General features: G+C 36.5%; 12 protein-coding genes across 12 annotated transcripts, besides 3 other annotated features; 6 read left to right on the plus strand and 6 right to left on the minus strand.

Moving 5' to 3' along the window:
* Window positions 1-136: 136 nt before the first annotated feature.
* On the plus strand, window positions 137-2,359 carry BEWA_033340 (hypothetical protein; the record flags this gene model as incomplete). Its single annotated transcript, XM_004830090.1, has 1 exon — window positions 137-2,359. One exon carries the CDS (start codon window positions 137-139, stop codon window positions 2,357-2,359), a length of 2,223 nt encoding a protein of 740 aa, XP_004830147.1.
* Window positions 2,360-2,385: 26 nt separating this feature from the next.
* Window positions 2,386-3,941, minus strand: BEWA_033350 (chromatin assembly factor 1, putative; the record flags this gene model as incomplete). The annotated part of the gene is made up of 9 exons (XM_004830091.1): window positions 3,746-3,941; window positions 3,622-3,712; window positions 3,436-3,581; window positions 3,343-3,401; window positions 3,263-3,304; window positions 3,181-3,223; window positions 3,066-3,148; window positions 2,797-3,029; window positions 2,386-2,763 (listed from the first exon to the last, which is right to left on the minus strand). Exons 1-9 carry the CDS (start codon window positions 3,859-3,861, stop codon window positions 2,386-2,388), a joined length of 1,191 nt encoding a protein of 396 aa, XP_004830148.1. The 5' UTR covers window positions 3,862-3,941.
* Window positions 2,765-2,787: a sequence feature (AT_rich).
* A 21-nt stretch (window positions 3,942-3,962) lies between the features above and the next one.
* BEWA_033360 (hypothetical protein) lies at window positions 3,963-5,111 on the minus strand (the record flags this gene model as incomplete). Its single annotated transcript, XM_004830092.1, has 3 exons — window positions 3,963-4,019; window positions 4,056-4,829; window positions 4,866-5,111. The coding sequence occupies 3 exons, from the start codon at window positions 5,109-5,111 to the stop codon at window positions 3,963-3,965; spliced, it is 1,077 nt and encodes a 358-aa protein (XP_004830149.1).
* Window positions 5,112-5,119: 8 nt separating this feature from the next.
* On the minus strand, window positions 5,120-6,331 carry BEWA_033370 (RNA methyltransferase, TrmH family member protein; the record flags this gene model as incomplete). Its single annotated transcript, XM_004830093.1, has 4 exons — window positions 5,120-5,222; window positions 5,256-5,603; window positions 5,638-6,160; window positions 6,280-6,331. The coding sequence occupies 4 exons, from the start codon at window positions 6,329-6,331 to the stop codon at window positions 5,120-5,122; spliced, it is 1,026 nt and encodes a 341-aa protein (XP_004830150.1).
* A 482-nt stretch (window positions 6,332-6,813) lies between these two features.
* On the plus strand, window positions 6,814-7,034 carry BEWA_033380 (hypothetical protein; the record flags this gene model as incomplete). The annotated part of the gene is made up of 2 exons (XM_004830094.1): window positions 6,814-6,843; window positions 6,885-7,034. The coding sequence occupies 2 exons, from the start codon at window positions 6,814-6,816 to the stop codon at window positions 7,032-7,034; spliced, it is 180 nt and encodes a 59-aa protein (XP_004830151.1).
* Window positions 7,035-7,319: 285 nt separating this feature from the next.
* Window positions 7,320-8,200, plus strand: BEWA_033390 (hypothetical protein). Its single transcript, XM_004830095.1, has 4 exons — window positions 7,320-7,449; window positions 7,489-7,642; window positions 7,678-8,080; window positions 8,116-8,200. The coding sequence occupies exons 2-4, from the start codon at window positions 7,493-7,495 to the stop codon at window positions 8,151-8,153; spliced, it is 591 nt and encodes a 196-aa protein (XP_004830152.1). The 5' UTR covers window positions 7,320-7,449; window positions 7,489-7,492; the 3' UTR covers window positions 8,154-8,200.
* Window positions 8,201-8,351: 151 nt separating this feature from the next.
* On the plus strand, window positions 8,352-8,966 carry BEWA_033400 (hypothetical protein). Its single transcript, XM_004830096.1, has one exon. The coding sequence runs from the start codon at window positions 8,730-8,732 to the stop codon at window positions 8,928-8,930; it is 201 nt and encodes a 66-aa protein (XP_004830153.1). The 5' UTR covers window positions 8,352-8,729; the 3' UTR covers window positions 8,931-8,966.
* A 78-nt stretch (window positions 8,967-9,044) lies between these two features.
* On the minus strand, window positions 9,045-10,269 carry BEWA_033410 (ADP-ribosylation factor GTPase-activating, putative; the record flags this gene model as incomplete). Its single annotated transcript, XM_004830097.1, has 6 exons — window positions 9,963-10,269; window positions 9,834-9,928; window positions 9,709-9,797; window positions 9,579-9,675; window positions 9,504-9,539; window positions 9,045-9,468 (listed from the first exon to the last, which is right to left on the minus strand). Exons 1-6 carry the CDS (start codon window positions 10,170-10,172, stop codon window positions 9,045-9,047), a joined length of 951 nt encoding a protein of 316 aa, XP_004830154.1. The 5' UTR covers window positions 10,173-10,269.
* Window positions 10,270-10,412: 143 nt separating this feature from the next.
* On the plus strand, window positions 10,413-10,985 carry BEWA_033420 (hypothetical protein; the record flags this gene model as incomplete). Its single annotated transcript, XM_004830098.1, has 1 exon — window positions 10,413-10,985. The coding sequence occupies one exon, from the start codon at window positions 10,413-10,415 to the stop codon at window positions 10,983-10,985; it is 573 nt and encodes a 190-aa protein (XP_004830155.1).
* A 100-nt stretch (window positions 10,986-11,085) lies between these two features.
* Window positions 11,086-12,359, minus strand: BEWA_033430 (hypothetical protein; the record flags this gene model as incomplete). Its single annotated transcript, XM_004830099.1, has 4 exons — window positions 11,086-11,435; window positions 11,467-11,519; window positions 11,555-12,102; window positions 12,144-12,359. 4 exons carry the CDS (start codon window positions 12,357-12,359, stop codon window positions 11,086-11,088), a joined length of 1,167 nt encoding a protein of 388 aa, XP_004830156.1.
* Window positions 11,186-11,247: a sequence feature (CT-rich).
* A 210-nt stretch (window positions 12,360-12,569) lies between the features above and the next one.
* BEWA_033440 (signal peptide-containing protein) lies at window positions 12,570-14,077 on the plus strand (the record flags this gene model as incomplete). Its single annotated transcript, XM_004830100.1, has 1 exon — window positions 12,570-14,077. The coding sequence occupies exon 1, from the start codon at window positions 12,869-12,871 to the stop codon at window positions 14,075-14,077; it is 1,209 nt and encodes a 402-aa protein (XP_004830157.1). The 5' UTR covers window positions 12,570-12,868.
* Window positions 14,071-14,107: a sequence feature (AT_rich).
* On the minus strand, window positions 14,101-16,964 carry BEWA_033450 (hypothetical protein; the record flags this gene model as incomplete). Its single annotated transcript, XM_004830101.1, has 6 exons — window positions 14,101-15,891; window positions 15,927-16,217; window positions 16,253-16,378; window positions 16,413-16,498; window positions 16,536-16,692; window positions 16,776-16,964. The coding sequence occupies 6 exons, from the start codon at window positions 16,962-16,964 to the stop codon at window positions 14,101-14,103; spliced, it is 2,640 nt and encodes an 879-aa protein (XP_004830158.1).
* Between the last annotated feature and the right edge of the window lie 326 nt (window positions 16,965-17,290).

Genomic DNA, 17,290 nt, shown 5'->3' on the forward strand with positions numbered 1-17,290 from the left:
CAATAATTTTAAATATTTTTGTGGAAGTTTATCTTGTATATTTAATCTAATGGTAGTTTTTCTGTGGTATATCGATACGTAGTAGGCTTTGCCGGACCAATCTTTCAGTTATACTTGAATTGTACAATAATATAAAATGATAAACATGTCATTTATTAATTTCAGCATTGTGTGCCGTTTTGGCCTTTTTTTCCTTATCACAGCTGCACATTTTTCTGCATGTCATTTCTTCCCTGAAGACAGGAATCTTTTGGACCTTTCATCTCCGCATGGGAGAATTACGGTTGATGTTTTGAACCCATCAGAAACATACTACTTGCTTGGACTGCGGGTATTGAATGGGTCTAACTCCACCACCTTCTTGGTGGACCATTCTGTTACGTTCGGGAAGGAAGTAAATGTGCTATTTGGGGATAAAGCCGTTTCTATACTTCCATTTGCGAGAAATGCAAAGATACTTGTGACAAATACCGACTGGAAGCATCGCCAAGTTAGGAAAAAGGTTGCAGTTGAATATGATTTACATGGTACCCATATTGTTAGGAAATATCTACAGACCATAACTAGTATGGCTTCTAATGTGAGCGATTATTTTTCAATAAATTTTGAAGTGGATAGGAAATCAGAGGGCCTTACTAAAGCTGCAGACACTCAGGAGGTACCCGCTATAGAAGCACAGGAACATGAATACTCTGACATTTCTTACGTAGATGATGAAGATTCTGATTCTGATGAGGACCGAGACAAAAATAAAGATGAAAACATCCAAGAAGTGTCGGAAACAACTCCGCAATCCGCTTCATATACTTTCATTACAAGCATGTACGATGCTGTATCTACTGCAGGTGATTGGGCAAAGTCTAAAGTTGCAGAATCTCATACTGGTCCAAAAGTTGACTTTTCTACCGATTTATCCCAAACTAATGGTTTTCAATCCAGGGAGACTTTGGCCATCAGTTCATCAGATTTCAAGTGCACAGTTATGGATAACGTTGATGATTTGTATAAAATGGCGTTTTTTCAGAATTGTAAGTTGCCATTACCTGAAAAAGCAAGTAGATTTGAGGTGTGTTATGTACAAGAACCAAATAAAGCCAATATTCTTGTAACTTCATTGTTTGACAAGGTCTCTGTTGAGCAATATTATACATGTGCATTCACAAACAAAGTCAAACCTTTGTTGGATTTTACAAAATTCAAAGATTTAAAGCCATATAATGTACGTAATGAGGTACAAAGTTCGCATAAATCTCATAGGAACCCGTTTCATTTGAATATTGATGCGTTTGAAGGCGATGATAATATAGAAAAAATAAGCCATGGAAAGTGTGACGTTTTTCGTTATTTAGATGGTAAAGAACATGACGATGAAAATGATCGATATGTTTCTGTTACTAGGATTACATTTGGGTCCACAATATTTGAAATTCCAGAGGGACGTACATTTGTTATGGCCTCAAGATGTTTTCCTTATACATCCACAACATATGTTAGCATCATGCTTAAAAATGGACCTATTTATGAAAATAAGATGTGGCATAGTATAGACAGTTGTAGCTATCACGAAAGAAAGGAACCTGTAGATTCTGACAGGTTGGATATCATGGAATATTCACACCAAGTATGGAACAACAGAGATACTTCGGGTAGAATGGGATACTTGAGTCCTAACCCACTAGATAATAGTGGTGTATTATGTATCGGTCAGTTTAAGAATACCGATAAGGGGATAAACGAAAATATATGTAAACCTATTTCAAAGTTTTCCCAATACAAGTTAATCTCAACTTCTGATTCATTCACAGTCATCAAACTCCTTAAGAATAGCGACAAATCACCACTACTAATTGGAAATTGTTACATGGAGATAGCTAAGAAAAATGAAGATACCATGATTTATATCTCGCACACTACAAACCAGCCTACCAATGTTTTAATACAGCATTCCCCGTCGGAACATTATTCAGTTGTTGAGACAAATAGTGGTTCTAATAATTTTATTCTGGCTAGAGATGTGTTTAACAACGCTTCTAAAACGGGTGTAAAGCTCAATACCAATTTGAACAATCCTCAGAGCTATAATGGAATTACTTGGAACATCAACATGTTGAACAAAAGTTGGACATTCTACCCTAAAAGTTTCCCTTACCGTTTGATTGGTGATGTTACATTCAAAAATGCGAAGATATTGTCTCATAATGAAGAAGGTTACAAATATCTGGTAACTCCTAAAAAAGATCCGCTTACATCGTTTGAATTGGTTGTAAGGCATGAAGAATCAAAGACCGCAGCTATTAGAGTTTCTGAAGAAGGAAGTTATGGTACCAAAGTAGATTTTAGTTTTGGTTCAGAGCTTTAATTTGTAATACTTACTTCTTTATATGGTTATTCATCTTCACTTGAATAGTCGATTACGTCAGCAGTCATTTGCCACATTTGAAGAACATAATCTTCACCTACAGATGTGATAAATGTATCAGTATCTTCGTTTGAACTCCAGGAAAAGTCGTATATTTTTTCTTGATGTCCGTTGTGAGTGAAAATAAGTTCCGGAGGAGAATCGTCGTCCACATCCTGTTCTTCATATTCTATATCCTTCCCTGCTGAGTCTAGATCGAATATGCATACGGTTGAGTCTTCGGAGGCACTGGCTATCAAAGAACTACTCAATTTATTGAAATGCAGTCTGACTATAGGTTCTGGGTGTGCCTTTATTTCATGTACGGGTTCCACCAGGTTGCGCTGATCCCATAATTGTACCACCTATATATTTTTAAATATTTATAACAATCACACCCCTTCTACATCACCAGAAGCGAATATATTTGAATTGAAAGATGTTGTAGAGATAGCATTTTGAGCTCCCTTATTCCTTTTTGTTCTAGACACTGGGCCATTCTCTCTTGGGTCAACGGTTAATATATACCCATCTTCTGTCGCAATTAGGCAAATATTGTTGTCAAATTCAGAATAATCTACGCAGTTTAACCCTCCATTATCATGACTGTAACTATAAATTGACTTTGAACCTGTTGGAAGTCAATCTGTTTTTATAAAGTACAAACTCTCTAGATCGTAAATAAACATGAGACCATCTTCCGAAGATGAAGCAAGTTGACTCGCAGAATGGTTGAACGCCAATCCGTAACTGAAAATAATATTACACACAATGATATTTACCCTTCAGCTGTATGACCCTTGAGAATGGCAATTGGTTTAACATCTAGTTCTGTATTATAGAATGTTTTTACTTGGCAACCACCGTTTGAATTTTGTGATAGGTTCTTCAAACCAAAGAGATAGACTAAAAGAGTATTAGTAACTTAAGTTACGTATTCTTACCTTCCGTTGTCTTTGCAGCCATTATGATGGAACCATGATCATTAGTTGTAGACAAGATCCTGAATGCAAATGTAATGATACATGGAGACAAACCTATTAACATCGCCTTCCAGACGTATTGTACCTACACACTGGTACATTGGATCGTTGTTATTGCACGGTAGAGGAAATCCTTCATAATCTGAGCATTTACAGTAGCGTCTAAGTTCTTCTTTGAGGGGTTCCGAGGGCACCGTTACCTGTGATTTATACATATTAGGGAATCTCGCAGATATATACATCTATTACGTAAATTGAGACATCTTCTTCAGTTTCTCTTTGTAAACCACACGCTATTTGTTGATTAGATAGACCGTTGTCGTTATTTTCACTATAGTAAAATTATAAAACCAGCAAAACAAACTTTTCTAGCATTTGTGTAAACTCTACACAGAGAGGTTGTTGAGGAAGTCTAATAGAACTTATAAAGTCATACAAAACACGGGTGTTTACTATCCAATTATGACGTTGGTCCTCCATTAGCACTTCTTATTGTTAATAGCACTTAAGTCCAAGTGTGTTTAATGGAATTTATAAATCTTATATTTTAATGCTATTACGATTATTTATTACTTGTATGTTTACTTATTCACACCACCTTGGGTCTTGGGACGACGCTTGACATCTTCTTCCTTGAGCTACACAAATTAAATATGAACTTCAAAAGAACCTACCTTTATAATACCAATACTCTTCCGTGTATTTGACATTAAAAGTTTGTTAAGTCCCTTTTGCCAATCATAACTGGTAGCATAAGCTAAGAGATTATTTTCCGAACTGAACCGAACATCTACAACTGGAGCATTTACATTATTAAACGGTTTTATCTTTGTTTTGTTGTCTTTATCCCATATAGTAAAGCTTCCATCACCTCCACCGGTAACAAATGTACCGTAGACAGTATTAAAATCTACTGCATTCACAGCGTAAGCAACTGAGGGGCCAGAAGATATAGAGCGATGACATTTGAAAGCAAAATTTGGTGCATCAGGTCCTTCTACAAAATGATTAACAAAACAACGGCCAGCAATATTTGCGAATACAACGCCAACTTTTGTATTCAAATCCGGAAATAGGGATAGAGAACGAAGTTGACCCTTATGATTGGGAGTTATTGTCGCCTTAACACTAGAGTGTTGAATTTTTTGTAAATCCCACGCATGTATTCTTTCTTCACTGTCTGCAACACAAATCAAATTAGGCTTAAAATCTGATGCAAATATTTTGGCTCCTACATTCTCTGTCCAAACAGGTGTCTCCTGCCTCCCGTCCCAAAGAGATACAGAACCATCCCAGCTGGTTGTTATCAACAAGTTGTAAATAGATGCCCAATGTATCCCGGAGATGGGTTTCTGGTGCCTGGCCACTATCATTCCATTTGCTCCTGAATTCAAATCATAAGCCGTGACATTATTGGTACAGCCACCACCAAACAACTTGGTCCCATCCTATGCAAATATTATATATAACGAATGTATGCATACCGAAGTGAAACAAGATGTAAGCACTGGAGCATCTTGGCGAAGAACCATAACCATTTCTGATGCTATGGAGTTTCTGAGTGAAGATGAAAGCTTCCATATTCGTAGGGTTTTATCCCAACTACCAGCAGATAATAATAAAGGGTTGGAGGTAGAACTCCATCTTATATGCGATATGGCATCATCTGGTAGATTGGTCAAAAAGTGGGTTTTGGATTGATCATCCAAATTATTACGAAAAAAAGCCATTAAAACGACTACCGCGAGTTCAAAAGAGTATATTGAAGTTGGTGAATTAATATAGCACCTGCTATAGACACATTCAACGAGTTCATGAAGGGATGCATAGGCAACGCTACCCTGCAGATTTTAATAAGTTTACAAGAACCATACCTTCTAGAAAATGACAAAATCCTAGTATCTGGACCTTCGGATTCGTTCCCTAATATTATACAAAGTCCTTTTCCCTTGAACTTTATAGAGTCTATAGGGTCTCCCTCTATATGGGCAACTACCGGTAAGAGGTTCTTCCTTTTACAAAATTGTTTCAAATCGTTAACAGTTCCACATTTATGTGGAATAAGAAATTGAAGCCCCCCAGTTACCGAAGAAACCTTCCAATTAAACGGCTCAGTGGTACCTTTCAAATAATACAACAAATCAACATTCAATGCCAATGATGTGCGTATCAATGAGCCCAAATTGTTCGTATATTTTATATTATCAAAAGCAACTACTAACCTATAGAAAAGTTTAAACTAATTATATAACAAACCTAGGTTTACGACAGTCGGAAGGTTCAGGAATTGTGATTTCAGCTATTGTATCTACAACTTGATAAGCCTCTTTGGTACCCCTTAGACAATGTTGTAATATATGTTTCTCAACCAGTTGTATCCTGGAAAATCTCTGAGTATACGTGGGATTAGAGAGTACAAAGTCTATCAATTCTTTGTCAGTAGTCAAGATATTATCGAATTTAGCATCCGTGTGTATGAACGTGTGTTTAACGATACTTGAATTAATTATAAGCCGTTTGCAAGTATGTTTACGATATGAAGGACTACTTCTTAGTTTCCACAGATGTTTCAACAGCGGATTTTTTAGTATAGTTTTCGAGAGCTTGTAAGGGTTGCTGTTGAAGACAGTCAGCTGGTTCAGATGAAATGGTCTAATCTTTTTCAGTACCTTGCTTGAATCCGTAGTTGAAATCGCATCTACTTTGACAGGATCTAGTTCAGAATTAGAATTATCAATCCATTCGGGCAATATGAACTCCTTCAAAGCAGAATTATTACCTATAGGGACAATGTATATCGCTCTTACAGCAATAAGACAATACCATTGCAGGACGAATTGAATCTATAGATGCTAGTCGTAATGTTAGGTATAAATGACTTATTCTGGACGCAAAAACGGCTATTTAGAATTATTTTATTTCCAGTGAACAGAAAAAATTGTGAAAGCATCACAGTTTCGTGTATTAGAGCAAAGTTCGCTAAAGGAGGATCGTCAATAAAAATAAATTGCAATTGATTTGAAATCCTCAATTGTAAACTCAAAAGATAACCACATACCGATGGAGACTAATGCTATGAAGGAGCATATAGGGTAAATCTAGTAACTAAAATCTCCGCGTACATTTAATCTTCTACTAAAATAGGTTACTAGTTAGCAACCAAAAGGACCATTTATGGTACCTACTATACTCACATTTATAATCTTACTCTTGTACACTTGCAGACACATTAATGTAACCAAAAGGACCTCTTTATCTAATTTGGTCCCGGGAAACAGTTATTTTATAGTATCTGGGATAATACATCCGGTTGACAGAGGATGTTTCATAAGAAATGGCTCGGACAGTCTGAGATTCTCTACTGGTAGACTATATGCAGTGCCAAAAAAGAAACCCTCTCGTAGAAGGACGCGAATAAGAAAAACTGCTTGGATGAAGAGGTACCCAAACTACAGCAAGAAGGTACAGTTAAGCCCCTTATCCTTATTTATGTTAACCTTCAGCCCATCATGCTTGATATTTTCGATATTACGAAATATACCGATGGAACACTCACTAAAGCTAGAAGTACACACCAGAGCTGGCTAAATTTACCGAATACATCACTGGACGGAGAGCACGTTTTGAATAAGGAAGTGCAACCAAACTGGTAAAGGTTACAAATTGTGTTGGACTAGCGAAGATTTAAAGTAAATTCAGCAGACTAATTCTTTAACTTGTACTCTATGTCAGGAATTGGAATGTAGTAGACAGATTCTCTAGCTTTTGATCTTTTCTAATGGCGAACACAGTGGAAACCGCAGGAAACCATACCTGCGAGTATTGTGAAGACCTGCGGCTTACTAGGGTTGATAGGTTAGAAGAAGCCTGGCTGCTGCACTGTGCATATTGGTGCCCTGGTAGTTCAGTGTTTGCATGTTCTTGATGTTATAGATGTTGTATTGACTATATTCTTGCTTTTAACCAAGCGTTTCGCTAAAAACACTAAATTTAATAGTTACTATTCATTGCTATACCACAGCGCTTATTCTTTGGGATACCAATTAGTACGTAGCGCGGTAGTTGTTTGTTTGTTCACTGCCTTCTTCTTGGATATATCATTTATAGGAAAATGTTTGATTGTTGCTCTGGTATTGGATTTGTTGAGGAAGAAGAATCTGTTCTTGCTCACAAGTCTGTTTTGGCCGATGCTGGTATCGACACACAAGATATCAAGAATCTCGATGTAGGTCATTACCAAATCCTCGAGCCAATTACTCAGGTAAATTTTGATCTTTAAACTTTAATTCTGTGCAGACTAAAGTAATTGAAATCGAGAGGGAAATCATTGAGGAGAAGATTGTGGAAGTTCCAGAGGTCCACGTCGTTGACAAATATGTTGACGTGGAAGTTCCCGTAGTAAAGTACAAGCCAGTTTATAAGAAGAAGGAAGTTGTTGTTGAAAAAGTCAGACATGTTCCCAAAATTATCTACGAAGATAAGATCGTTGAGGTTCCTCAGGTTCAATACGTTGAGAAGGAGGTGGATGTGCCACAGTATGTAACAAAGGAGAGAATTGTTGAAGAACCCAAGGTTATGGTTGTAGAGCATGTAATTCCCGTGCTCAAGGTCAAAAAGGCTGATCACGCAGTCGAGATTGATGGAGCAGGTGCTGAATGGCTCCAAGAAGACGCCAGGGCAGCAGCTGCCGACGATGATGGTACGAATCAATATGATTAATTCATAAATTTACAGATGAAAGAGTGACTTCTAGGGCATGCTGTACAAATTAGAGTGCCTTTTGATCATCTTGTGATTATTACCTCACATTAACTTTTCTAACACATTCGTCATTTATTCTTACACATTATGCTTATCCTGAGTTTACTCTTGTTAGTTTGTGGCTATTCAATTTCTCTGGAATCACCTTTTATTTTGTCTGGTTCTATTGATCCTTTGATCCTTTCCAGATTCTCAAAGTCCCTCTTTTTGGAGATATTTTTGAACTACAAGTCTTCCAATGTTTTCATTTAGAACTCGTTACTGGGTTATATTCCCATTATGTTTAATTTAACGGGCCTGCTTTTGACTATTGTTCCCTTCTTCCCGGTTTTCTGAGGGAAGTACTCTTTTGGAAGGCTCGGTGGAAAAGTTGTTGCTTGATGATGTTTTATTAGAGGAGGAAGAATGTACCTTTATAGGTGACTTGTTACGATATTTGTACCATATTAGACTGCTTTTTACTAGAAACAACTGCAGCTTGGAAGATACACTTCTTTCCTCAAAAGTCTATCTTTTATTTGAATTTTTGGAACAATCAACTAACCCATCACATTCACATTGCTTTGAGATATTTTTGGCCTACACATATGATATTTTGTGCCGTGAATCGTTCAGGGTTAAAGGATACTGGAGAAACAATCCATTTCCCAATTAGAAAAATATACGCAATTGCCGACACTTTCTCTCTTATTTTGCCTTATATTATTTCTTATTTGCATAAAGGGAACAAAATTATTAATGGCATTCCAAATTCTTACTATTTCTGTTCCAGTCTTGTACAAATGTAGTTACCTGGAGACTTCTTTGTCTCTATTCCTTAGTTTTATTTCACTTGTTCTGTGCGCAACATACACTTTAAATATACTGCACAGAAATACAGAATAATTTCAAAACTTAAAGTTTTAGAGGTTTTTGTTGAAGTTTGCTAATTTTTCTTTAATTTCACTGAGATCGAAATCTAAAGTACCATCGCTAACACAATTTGGTTTCTGAAAACGAATTTTTTGCGGGTGTATAATGCTTACAGTTTGTTGGTACGAACTATTTTTGAACCCTATTTGGGATGGATTTTGGAATAATTTAGCGATGGAATGTTTAGCTGCATCAATTTTTGCATCGCGTAATTTATCTGGATCTGTGATATCCATGTGTGGTGACGATGAATTTGGTGCACCCCTAGGCGGTTTCACTGTATTTTTGTTGTTGCCAGGTCCACTTGGCCAGTACTCATCAGTAACTTTCTGCGAGGTTTCGTTAGAAAACGGATTGAAGTCCCCGGGTAATCCATAACTTCCTGCGTTTCCCGATTGATTAAGGACTGGATTACTAAAGAATATTATTTGGTAAACGATTATACAAACACTTGGTTATCAAAATCGAAAATATTTGTTTGTCGACTGTATTTTTAAAGTTTGTAAAAATCATCATCAGCATACCTTTTATCATCTGCTTGATGTGGCCTCGTTTGAGCTGCCATTGGTGCCCTAGAAAAATTAGCCGATTTATTTAGTATAATATCACGTGGATTATATCCTATAGTATTTTTCGGTGGGAACAACAGCATACCCTTTGCTAATAATGTACACGGTTCTTCTATTCCATCCATAGAGTATATACGTTTCTCATACTTATTTCTTATCCACACTTCCATATCGCTGAAAAGAGTGCATTACAGACGAGTGTATACGAACCTTGGTGCCGTAGTTACATGATATTTCGGTATATTTGGGGGTAATTTGTGGAGGTAGTACGCGTTAGCAACTTCATTTCCAATACTCATAAGAACCTGTAGTTTTATAATTATTGTAGTCAATTCATACCTTTATCCACTCAGGCTTGAGGTTATCTAGTGTGAGAGATTTTACTTGGGACAGATGTACACCCAGAGTTCTATGAATCCCAGAGCAATTTATACAGAGTAGTACACCCAAATTTACGCTTGCCCATCTCGGCGCCCTGCTACCACAGTCGGCACAAAAGTTGTTCCCGTCAATGGAACAAACTTTGCCAATAAAATCAGTCCCAGACATTCTTACAGAACACTTAATTGTACTTGTACATTATCCTACCAAATCCTTTGCATACTACAGATATATGGATGTGAATTGGATTCTTTTACTTCTACACTTAATGGCCCACACCACATCCAGGTGGATCAAACAGTTTGTGGACGGTCGATATACACATTTATTCCAACACTAATAATTATTGTTTTTTACACACTTAATGAATATCTGGGTAGTTTAGAACATTTTTGATGCAACTTTTCCATGGGTGAGACAAATGACCGCTTTTACTACCCAGATTCTTCTTTGCATGATGTCAAAGAGGATGTTTTACCAGATGTACACATAGAAGCTCAAACAGGAGACTGGCATACGTCCTCTACTTTCAAAGAGAGCAACTCGTTGGGTTCATTACTTTCTAATGAGCTACCTTGGCAAGTAAAATGGTATTTAAAGCTTAATCCCTCTAAAAGTCCAGAAGAATTACGCATAGATCCATCATGGAGCTACGAAACTCCGAAACTAGAGACGTTTATGGGAAGACGTGAAAATAACAGTCCTGAGATCACTCTTACCCTAGAATCAGGAAAGACACATTTGCAAACCCTAAAGACAATATCTTCATGTATACTATCTGGAGTTACACAGGAGTCCCTCAAGGCTCAAGCATTTAATCGCAGTACAGAAAAGAAAACCTCCGACGATGGAACCGCCAGCATATTATCGGCACAGTTCCAAATGCCATCTAACGAGGATGGTAAAACAAAGCACTCCATATTGGAGTCACTAAATATTGCAAACAATAAAAAGACAAAGGCTGGATACAGTAGAAAATAATTTATAATGTTTTTTCAACGTTGTCTCTAACCAATACATTAGATACTCTTGTGTCTGATTTTATAATATCATTCAAGGTCCCCAGTAATTCCAAAAGTGTCTAATTTATTACTGTTAGATATAGCTTTAAACTTACTCCTTTTATTTGTTCAGCAGCCTTATGAGGGTTTAGTTCGTGGCTGCTCTCCTTGTTGACAGTATCTTCACCTTTTTCCTCTTCCTCTTCCCCCTCTCCATATTCATCGTCTTCTTCATCTTCATCATTTCCCAGATGACTAGACTGCATGAATCTGGATGGCTCAGTTGCATCATCGCCAACAGGATTCTCAGAATTTTCTTCAGCTGTGTTTTCTGCATCATCTTTGGGGCTCTCATCTTTAATGTCAATTTTAGAGTGACAATATCCATCTATAATATATTCTAGCGCATTCAGTGCAGCATAAACTTGTTCTGAAAAATATTAAGGATGAAAAAATCCTACCTGGAGTAGATAAGTCATCCGGTTCCGATATCGGCAAATTTTTTTGTCTACCTCTGTACAAATATTATAAAAAGATACATTAATATACCTCTCATATAAGCTTCTGGTAGCACTAATGATAGACTTCATGGGATCGACTTTCTCTTCCTTATCATTATCTTTAGGAATTGTGGTAGTATTATTTGTGATGACAATATTCCCTTCACCTATACAATACATTACATCCCTTAGATACATCGTACCTGGAACCTTTGGTATAGAATGTGAATCTGTATGTGTATGAGGATTATCACCAGACTCATTGGTAGTGGCATTTTTGTAGCTATTTTTAATATCTTCTGCCATTGTTTTGGTTTCATCAGCTTTCTTAATCATGTCACCGGCATCTTGATGCATGTTATGAATCTGCTCATCTTTGTTTATATCATCGACTATTTTATTGTTGCTATCGTTATCACCCTTTTTGGTATGTTGATTTATGTCTACATTTTCGGTTCTTGCTGAGGAATGATCGTATGGACTTTCTTTTGGTTCCTTATAGTTATCAAATTGATTGGATGGTTCTGGATTATATTTGCGATTCTCTGTTTCATTTTCTAGGTTGTTATGTTCCTCCGTCTGACCTTGTTGATCATCCTATTAAAGTAGTGAAGTATTATAATTGAAAATATACACACATTTACTTCCTCTCCAGGTTCGTAGGTTGATGATTGCTGGTTTGTATCCTCCGAATCTTGGTCATTCTCAACACTCGGATGAATGTGAGTTTTGGAAAAGTTTAGAATCTTGGATTGCGATAGATGAGGCTCCAACCGATAGAGTAGCTTACATAAAACATCTGAAACAAAACAACTAAATATCACAAATCCTAATAGGTAGTATGTGTGCATCATTTGTATGTCTTTTATATAAATTGAGATGTAGACGTACACGAGAGCTATTTAGTCAAAATACAACACAAAAGAAGAATAATACATCATATTTTATTGTAAACACAACATAAAACAAAAATGTGTTGTGATTAATACGAGAACGGCAACGTTACAAGGTAAAGTGGTGGAAAACCATTCTTGTGCTCCCATAGTAAGGTTGAACCACAAATTACCAACTATTCCATGTTATATTTACGTTATTTATCATTTTTTTGATATACTCATGTAAAACGTCCGAATTGATGTTGTTACATACAAGGGCGAACGCTAGATGATGTTGTAGAATATGTTTCGTCTTTTAATATAGATAGCGCTTTTGGATTTCCACAGAAACTATAGTTTTTTCGGAATTGTCCATTGTTATGCGTTAAGACTCCTATATTTAGGGATAATATAGATCTTTAACTTCGACAATAGAATCCTAATATTACAACCGAGGGACATTTTAAAGTCAGAATATTTTGGGATGTATGATAGCATTTAGTGGCTTTCGTTGGCTTGTTTCGCCAAAATTAGCACTAACTCTCGTTTTAATGCTTTCGACCATCAATGTACACTTTTTGAATGCGATTTTACACTGCAATGGGAGAATTATAACTGGAAAATACGATAACAAAGCGTTCATCATTCCAAACACATCACAGAATTCCATTTATATTTCTAGGTCACCTCAACGCAAATTTTATACACATGGAGCATTAAAGAATGCGACTTTAGGGCAAAATTCAGTGGCGAAAAGTGAAGGTTCTTTGTTATCTAAGATATGGTCATCAATAAAATCTGTTTTTTTAAAGAAGTCAAAGAATATAAAGTCTGTAAATTTTCAGAAAAAACATTTCTTTGGGAGCACAATCCCAGAAGGTTCATCTTCAGGATCCTCTTCATATTTCAAATCTATGCCAACACAGAATCTATCGGATAATATAATACACCAGAATTTTAGGAATGATAACACGACACTCCTACAAACTCTCCCAGCTGAATCACCCTACGAAAATTTGGTACGTTTTACCCCGTCGGAAATCCTTGCAAAATTCATGGATTTGGCATCTCCAAGGGTTAAAGACGCTGTGAGAACAATAGTTGGGTCTTTAGTAGGGTCATTTTATAGATATAGTATAGAAACAACACTGATTACAACAACAGACAGATTGGCTTCGTTGATTTACAATTTACAAATGACAGGATATATGCTTTGTAATGCGGAATTTCGATATTCTTTGTCACAACACTTTGCACCTAAAAAGAAAGATTTAGACAGGGATGATTCAGTAGCAGATAGTCCTCAGAAGATGAGCGGTTCCAAGACCTCACAAATAAATGTAGTTTCAAGCAGACCAGACAATAATACCGTGGCAATTCCTTCAGGTTTAGAAAATAATGAGGGGGATTTGTTATCTTATATCAGGAAGCTTCCTGAGGAACATGCCAATGGACTTTTTGATTATTTAACAACGGATGTGATAGATGCTATGAAGGCTTCTGCCGATACAGCTATTGAAACTTTGACAGCTGGTGTAGTGACTTCTGCTCCAATGAATCCTCAAAGTTCTAGAATGATAGTTCAACAAACTGGAACATCTGCTATGCAACTCTGTTTCTGGCAGCTAGCGCTGGGATATTGTTTTCGTGATCTTGAAGCCAAGATTGAACTAAATGAAGCTCTGAATAGAAAATAAAATGTAATATATTAAATTTCTATTTATATTGCGATTTTTTGTTTCTTTGTGTCTGGTTCACAAGAATCTTTATCATCAATATTTGTATGTTCCTCGAGGAACCTGAGTATATTAAATAATCCTTGATTAAATTCGAATGATGTATCATTAGTACTTGATAATTGATTCAAGACAGATTTCATGGAGACAATTTGGTTATATGGAATAGGAACATAATCCTGTAAATCGATTGAGTCAAGATTCATGGCATCTAGAGTCTTGAGTAGATATTCAACACTTTCAGAGGTTACATATAAGTTTGCGAACGTGGCCCCTTCATCCCTTCCTGAAGGAAGTATCCTCAAAAAGTCAAATAACGCCTTGGAAGGAGTTCCAGATGCATCAAGTGCCCTAGATTTAGGGGGAAGAAGTGGTCTTTTAGTACCATGTAGCTGCACTAGTGCCTCCAAAGACGTTGTCAAAGTAGGATCAACCGGAGATAAACGTGAAATATTCGGCCTTGCTATCTTTAGACTGTAATTTCTTTTGGCATCTTGCGTCTCGTTTGAAGGAATAACTTCTGTGGGTTGCATTGTTTCCATAATGCTCGTGGTTGTAGTTCCTTCAGTGACCTCGCCAGATTTTCCAGATTTACTTTTGAAAAAGAATATATTGTCAAGATCAGCAAAGCTTACACCAGCACAAAACAGTTTCTTACGAGATTCAATAATAGAGTTAAGTTCGGTCACAGCTTTACGTTTGGACGAACCCATGTTCTTTTTTATAAATACTTCTCCGACATCGGAAAATACCTGATAAAATGAATTTTGCATTGACTTGCGTGACTTTTCTGTAAAAGTATCTAGCGATACTTCGGAGGATAGTTTTGAAGATATATAAAGAGCCTTAACATTATCAAATTGCTCAGTTGTTCCAAAATAGTGCTCCATGTGTAACCAAAAATTCCACAATGCATTCTTATCTGACATAGTGAGTTTTGATTTATTTTCACCATCTGCAGTTTCTTCTATTATCAGTTCACATAATAGCATCCTCACATCATTCATCTTTCCGATATTGAGCATTGTATTCAAATATAAAAGAGTATATTTCAGGTTAAATGTCATTTTACTTTGGCCTTGCCTTAATATAGAAACTGCTCTATCTTTATCATCAAAACACCTCAATTCCGTGTTTGCAGCATACCAATATATCTCCCAAGATTTGATTTCTGATCGCGTAAAAAGAATTTGTATTTCCTCCCTCCATGCGTTCATACCCCTTTCACGTCGTACAAAGTTCAAATAGTGAATGATTCCGTCTGATATAGAATCTCCGCCCTTTAGATAACTTTTGCATTCGAGTAACTGGCGTAATTGAAGCTCAGTTTTAAGGTTTTCATCCATTCCGGAAGTTTTTAAACCCGGGGAAACTAACAATCCAAATTCCAGAGCGGCGGACTCATTGTCACCAACTTCTTCAAGAAATGAAGCCAATACAAATCTCAGCTTGTCATCGTCTTTTAAGTATTTCTCCAAAGCCAAACGCAAAGTAGTTATAGCTTTGTCCTTCTGTTCTATGAATAGTAAAAATTGAAAGTAGTTATACCACATTTCGCTGCAAAAAACTAGAGGAACAAGAGCTCTTTCAAATGTAAACAATACTCTTTCTGTAATTATATCCTGTGTGGTCTCCATAGGGTTTGTTTCCTCATACTTTATAATATCCAACCAGTATTTAATATTATCAGCAACATTAAATGAACCACCAGGTTTACTGCTTTCCATGGAGGCTGGTTTTATGGGATAAACTTTGGAGTACAACTCACTTATTTTCTAAAAGTATATATAAGATTTCAAAGTTTACTAACCTCATATGTTCTCATTGATAAGTTGATAACTGTTTTCATATCTCCGAGGATTTTCGTTGATAATACAGATGTTGAGCTGGCTGAATTTTCAAAGGTAGAATATGCATCCCACAATGTGCGCATATTATTTGTGGGTGTATGAAGCCATCTCTGGAACAACTTCCTAAGATAATTTATTTCTCCATAAAGCTGAATATATGTTTTGTTTCCACCGCTCAGGGTATTCACTCCCCTAAATACCATCTGTTCAGCATCACTTGGTATTAACGGCACAGAAGTTGAAAGAGCATCCTAAATAACAATATATATGGTCAAGTTAAACATACTGCCGAAAAAAGGTCAGGTAACAATCCAGTTGTCATGCCATGTGATAAAAGATTGCAGTTATAAATCTTAACGACAATTATGACCAATTCTCTCCACAGGAGATCCGATCGATAATCCATTCCCACCTTTAAAATTATATATCATTAGATATGAACTAACAGTATCGACAGCAGATATTACTGATGCGATGTATTCATGAATGGACGCTGTATGGTAGAGGAAAATAAGGTATTTCAATTGCAGGTCTAAATATGTATTAAAAATGATTTATGCAAAACACACCGTAGTCATTAACACTTTTGAATGCTTCGTTGTATATTTCATACGCCTTACGGGTATCCTCGTTAAATATATAGTACAAAGCATGTCTGTGATGGACCTTCCAATACTTTGGATACATTACGCAAGCATCTTCAAAAAGTTCCGGCGTTTTTGTAATCTAAATAATCGGTATATAGGAATCCATGGGTTTATAGCGGCTGAAGCTAGAGCTACAGGCCATACTATTGTGAATATGCTAACCTTAAGATATTTAAACCATAAGTTGTCATCTTCTGGACTATCCAAGAGTAGAGAACTGGATGGAATGTCTTTGTTTGTAATAGATGATAATTTATCCGGAAGTAGCGTAGATGAATCCGGGAGTAATGAAACAAGCAATTGGCTGGCGGTAATTACCTTACCTGAGCCTGTAGCACCTCTTTCAGCCATTTATCTAAACTTTATGCACACCATAGGCCAATTATTGTCATGCGAACATAATCATTCTGGGAGGAGTCGTCGCTACACCATAGACAAATGTGGGTCCATTATCATTGTTATAGAACCATTAAAATACGACAATCGGAGTAGAACTTCAAGAAAACCTTATTTATGTTCTAATATTTTGCTTAATTATGGACAGCTGCGACCCTGGCTGGACAGTGTGCTATCCACCATTAATCGTTATACATGACAATTTATGACTTATTTAGGGATACTTCTTTTGTATTAACGAGAGACAATGAATGGAGATGTACATATTCTGAAACCACTGA

Source organism: Theileria equi, chromosome 1 (genome assembly GCF_000342415.1).
Source record: "Theileria equi strain WA chromosome 1, complete sequence".
NCBI classification, from domain to species: domain Eukaryota; phylum Apicomplexa; class Aconoidasida; order Piroplasmida; family Theileriidae; genus Theileria; species Theileria equi.

Bases quoted from the DNA above. Each gene is read 5' to 3' on its own strand.
- BEWA_033400 (XM_004830096.1), top strand. From the start codon at position 8,730: ATGATATTTTGTGCCGTGAATCGTTCAGGGTTAAAGGATACTGGAGAA.
- BEWA_033390 (XM_004830095.1), top strand. From the start codon at position 7,493: ATGTTTGATTGTTGCTCTGGTATTGGATTTGTTGAGGAAGAAGAATCT. The intron at 7,643-7,677 runs GTAAATTTTGAT...AATTCTGTGCAG, and splicing joins TCCTCGAGCCAATTACTCAG to ACTAAAGTAATTGAAATCGA. The intron at 8,081-8,115 runs GTACGAATCAAT...ATAAATTTACAG, and splicing joins AGCAGCTGCCGACGATGATG to ATGAAAGAGTGACTTCTAGG.